This window comes from Petromyzon marinus, chromosome 76, assembly GCF_048934315.1.
Source record: "Petromyzon marinus isolate PM22_M1 ecotype Great Lakes invasive population chromosome 76, UKy_Petmar_22M1.pri1.0, whole genome shotgun sequence".
Lineage (NCBI taxonomy): Eukaryota > Metazoa > Chordata > Hyperoartia > Petromyzontiformes > Petromyzontidae > Petromyzon > Petromyzon marinus.
The window spans coordinates 2,999,358-3,004,357 of record NC_133742.1 but is presented as its reverse complement, the minus strand read 5'-3'; the positions used below and the strand labels follow the sequence as shown (position 1 = coordinate 3,004,357).

General features: G+C 55.8%; 1 protein-coding gene across 2 annotated transcripts in view; it reads left to right on the top strand.

Moving 5' to 3' along the window:
• Positions 1-5,000, top strand: part of CHCHD3 (coiled-coil-helix-coiled-coil-helix domain containing 3) — a 43,042-nt gene that overhangs the window by 25,109 nt on the left and 12,933 nt on the right. For both annotated transcript variants that reach the window (XM_076056519.1, XM_076056518.1), the window contains exons 4-5: positions 1,114-1,243; positions 1,963-2,046. In XM_076056519.1, coding sequence (XP_075912634.1) covers positions 1,114-1,243; positions 1,963-2,046 — 214 coding nt within the window. The remainder of the gene's footprint in view (positions 1-1,113; positions 1,244-1,962; positions 2,047-5,000) is intronic.

The window sequence follows — 5,000 nt, the reverse complement described above, 5'->3', positions numbered from 1 at the left end:
ACACACACACACACACTGACACACACACACACTGACACACACACACACTGACACACACACACACTGACACACACACACACACACTGACACACACACACACTGACACACACACACACACTGACACACACACACTGACACACACACACACACTGACACACACACACACACTGACACACACACACACACTGACACACACACACACACACACTGACACACACACACACACTGACACACACACTGACACACACTGACACACACACACACTGACACACACACACACACTGACACACACACACTGACACACACACACACACTGACACACACACACACACTGACACACACACTGACACACACTGACACACACACACTGACACACACACACTGACACACACACACACACTGACACACACACACACACACTGACACACACACTGACACACACTGACACACACACACACTGACACACACACACACTGACACACACACACACACACACACTGACACACACACACACACACTGACACACACACACACACACTGACACACACACACTGACACACACACACACACACTGACACACACACACACTGACACACACACACACACACTGACACACACTGACACACACTGACACACACACTGACACACACACACACTGACACACACACACACATTGACACACACACACTGACACACACACACACACACTGACACACACTGACACACACACACACACACTGACACACACACACACACACTGACACACACACACACACTGACACACACACACACTGACACACACACTGACACACACACACTGACACACACACACACTGACACACACACACTGACACACACACACACTGACACACACACTGACACACACACACACTGACACACACACACACTGACACACACTGACACACACACTGACACACACACACACACTGACACACACACACACACACTGACACACACTGACACACACACACACACACTGACACACACACACACACACTGACACACACACACACACTGACACACACACACACACTGACACACACACACTGACACACACACACACACACGTGCTCTCCCTCTGTCTGCCTGTAGGCGGCTGGAGCTGGAGCGAGCTCAGCGCGACGTCGCCGCCGGCGGTGCCGCGGGCGACGCGGCCCTGACCCAGGGCGTGCTGCGGGAGCGCCTCCTGGTGGAGGAGGATCGGCGCAAGCTGAAGATGGCCGTGAGTTGAGACCGTGGTGGTGGTGACGGTGGTGGTGGTGGTGGTGACGGTGGTGGTGGTGACGGTGGTGACGGTGGTGGTGGTGATGGTGGTGACGGTGGTGGTGGTGGTGGTGGTGACGGTGGTGGTGGTGGTGATGGTGGTGGTGATGGTGGTGGTGATGGTGGTGACGGTGGTGGGGGTGGTGATGATGGTGGTGACGGTGGTGGTGGTGGTGGTGGTGGTGACGGTGGTGGTGATGGTGGTGGTGACGGTGGTGGTGGTGACGGTGGTGGTGGTGGTGATGGTGGTGGTGATGGTGGTGATGGTGGTGGTGATGGTGGTGACGGTGGTGGTGGTGGTGGTGGTGGTGGTGACGGTGGTGGTGGTGGTGATGGTGGTGGTGGTGGTGATGGTGGTGACGGTGGTGGTGACGGTGGTTGTGATGGTGGTGACGGTGGTGGTGATGGTGGTGATGGTGGTGATGATGGTGGTGGTAGCGGTGGTGGTGATGGTGGTGACGGTGGTGATGATGGTGGTGGTAGCGGTGGTGACGGTGGTGGTGACAGTGGTGATGGTGGTGGTGGTAGCGGTGGCGGTGGACCGACCGACTGACCAATGCCAAGGAGGGTGAAATATGCGAGGTTCTGGAACCCCCCCTCCCTCTCCTCCCCCCCCTCCCTCCCCCCCTCCCTCCCTCCCTCCTCCCCCCTCCCCCCCTCTCCTCCCCCCTCCCCCAGGCTCGCCACGTGGAGGAGAAGGAGCAGGAAGTCAAGCGGCTGCAGGCAAAATACCGACAGCAAATCACAGATCTCAACAGCAAGGTGGGAGCCCGGCACCTCCCCCTGCACCACCACCCCTCGCAAAACACAGACAAAGGTCCCCCGGGTAGCCTCCAGCAGGCTGTAGGGGCAAGTGCTGTCAGTAGCGAGTAGCAGCAGCAGCGTCTATGAAGGTAGACACAGACAAAGGTCCCCCGGGTAGCCTCCAGCAGGCTGTAGGGGCAAGTGCTGTCAGCAGCGAGTAGCAGCAGCAGCAGCGTCTATGAAGGTAGACACAGACAAAGGTCCCCCGGGTAGCCTGTAGCAGGCTGTAGGGGCAAGTGCTGTCAGCAGCAGCGTCTATAAAGGTAGACACAGACAAAGGTCCCCCGTGTAGCCTCTAGCAGGCTGTAGGGGCAAGTGCTGTCAGTAGCAGCAGTGTCTATGAAGGTAGACACAGACAAAGGTCCCCCGTGTAGCCTCTAGCAGGCTGTAGGGGCAAGTGCTGTTAGTAGCGAGTAGCAGCAGCAGCGTCTATGAAGGTAGACACAGTCAAAGGTCCCCCGTGTAGCCTCTAGCAGGCTGTAGGGGCAAGTGCTGTTAGCAGCGAGTAGCAGCAGCAGTGTCTATGAAGGTAGACACAGACAAAGGTCCCCCGGGTAGCCTCTAGCAGGCTGTAGGGGCAAGTGCTGTTAGTAGCGAGTAGCAGCAGCAGCGTCTATGAAGGTAGACACAGACAAAGGTCCCCCGTGTAGCCTCTAGCAGGCTGTAGGGGCAAGTGCTGTTAGTAGCGAGTAGCAGCAGCAGCGTCTATGAAGGCTACCGGCACTGTGGCACACGCAGAGGGGGTGGGTGGCCACCAGCACCACGCCCGGCCGCCTTTGTCTCTCCCCCAGTGCTAGCGATGTTCACTACTACACTACACAGCTACTACACCAGCTACTCATTTGAGGCTGAGTCGACCTAGGGGAGGCACAGGACCGGTTTAGATAATCGTCACCGGCGGTGTTGACCGTGAGCGGGAGTCGAACTCTGGTCACCAGGTTCATAGCGCTAACCATTACACTACTGCTCCCCACACACACACACGCACACATAGACACAGAACTTAGACACACACACATAGACACAGAACTTAGACACACACACACACACTAATGCATACCTTATCAGTGCCCTACCTTATTACAGACCAATTCAGACACTTGGTGATCACCTCGTGACCCTTACAAACCTCAACGTTCAAATTTCGATTTAAAGCTGGTCGTGACTGCAAGGATTCATCTTCTTTGGTTCTTTCGGTAAAAGTCACCACCACGTAGAATGAGAACAAAATAATAAATTGATAAAATAAAATAACACAATAATATTCTCACGAACGTTTCGGCCACAAACACAAGCGGCCTTCTTCAGGTGAAAGGAGCAGACCTGTCGGGACGACAGAGCTTCAGTGAACGCTGTTAAGATTCGTAGCGTCTTTTAAGCTGGTTTAGAGAGGTGAGCCAGCTATTTGATATGTAAACCCCTTTGTCAAGGTGCCTCACCTCTCCTAAACCAGCTTAAAAAGACGCTACGAATCTTAACAACGTTCACTGAAGCTCTGTCGTCCCCGACAGGTCTGTTCCTTTCACCTGAAGAAGGCCGCTTGTGTTGTGGCCGAAACGTCGTGAGAATTTTATTGTGCTATTTTATTTTTTTATTTCATTATTTTATTCTCATTCTACGTGGTGGTGACTTTACCGAAAGAACCAAAGAAGAACCTCAACGTTCATCCTACAAAGTCCCATCACAAGGAAGAAACGCAACACCAAAGACACTCATTATTGTTGTGCCCGTAACAGCTGTGCACTGTGCAAACCTCAATTTCTGTTGTATGAGAATACGGGCTAAAGCGCATGGGTTGACAGCTCTGGGTCTGTGGGGTCTCTGTGGGTCTCTGTGGGGTCTCTGTGGGTCTCTGTGGGTCTCTGTGGGGTCTCTGTGGGTCTCTGTGGGGTTTCTGTGGGGTCTCTGTGGGGTCTCTGTGGGTCTCTGTGGGGTCTCTGTGGGGTCTCTGTGGGGTCTCTGTGGGGTCTCTATGGGGTCTCTGTGGGTCTCTGTGGGGTCTCTGTGGGTCTCTGTGGGTCTCTGTGGGGTCTCTGTGGGGTCTCTGTGAGTCTCTGTGGGGTCTCTGTGAGTCTCTGTGGGGTCTCTGTGGGTCTCTGTGGGGTCTCTGTGGGGTCTCTGTGGGTCTCTGTGGGTCTCTGTGGGTCTCTGTGGGGTCTCTGTGGGTCTCTGTGGGGTCTCTGTGGGTCTCTGTGGGTCTCTGGGGTCTCTGTGGGGTCTCTGTGGGGTCTCTGTGGGTCTCTGTGGGTCTCTGTGGGTCTCTGGGGTCTCTGTGGGGTCTCTGTGGGGTCTCTGTGGGGTTTCTGTGGGGTCTCTGTGGGGTCTCTGTGGGTCTCTGTGGGGTCTCTGTGGGGTCTCTGTGGGGTCTCTGTGGGGTCTCTATGGGGTCTCTGTGGGTCTCTGTGGGGTCTCTGTGGGTCTCTGTGGGGTCTCTCGGGTCTCTGTGGGTCTCTGTGGGTCTCTGTGGTGTCTCTGTGGGGTCTCTGTGGGTCTCTGTGGGTCTCTGTGGGGTCTCTGTGGGGTCTCTGTGGGTCCCTGTGGGGTCTCTGTGGGTCCCTGTGGGTCTGTGGGGTCTCTGTGGGTCTCTGTGGGTCTCTGTGGGGTCTCTGTGGGTTTCTGTGGGTCTCTGTGGGGTCTCTGTGGGGTCTCTGTGGGGTCTCTGTGAGTCTCTGTGGGGTCTCTGTGGGGTCTCTGTGGGTCTCTGTGGGGTCTCTGTGGGTCTCTGTGCGTCTTAATACCTGCCCTGTGTCACATCCCGTGTCACAGCCCACGTCACACCGCTCGTCACACCACGTGTCACACTCCCCACATCACACCGCTCGTCACGCCCCACGTCACACCGCTCGTCACACCACGTGTCACGCCGCGTCACACCGCTCGTCACACCACGTGTCACACTCCCCACGTCACAC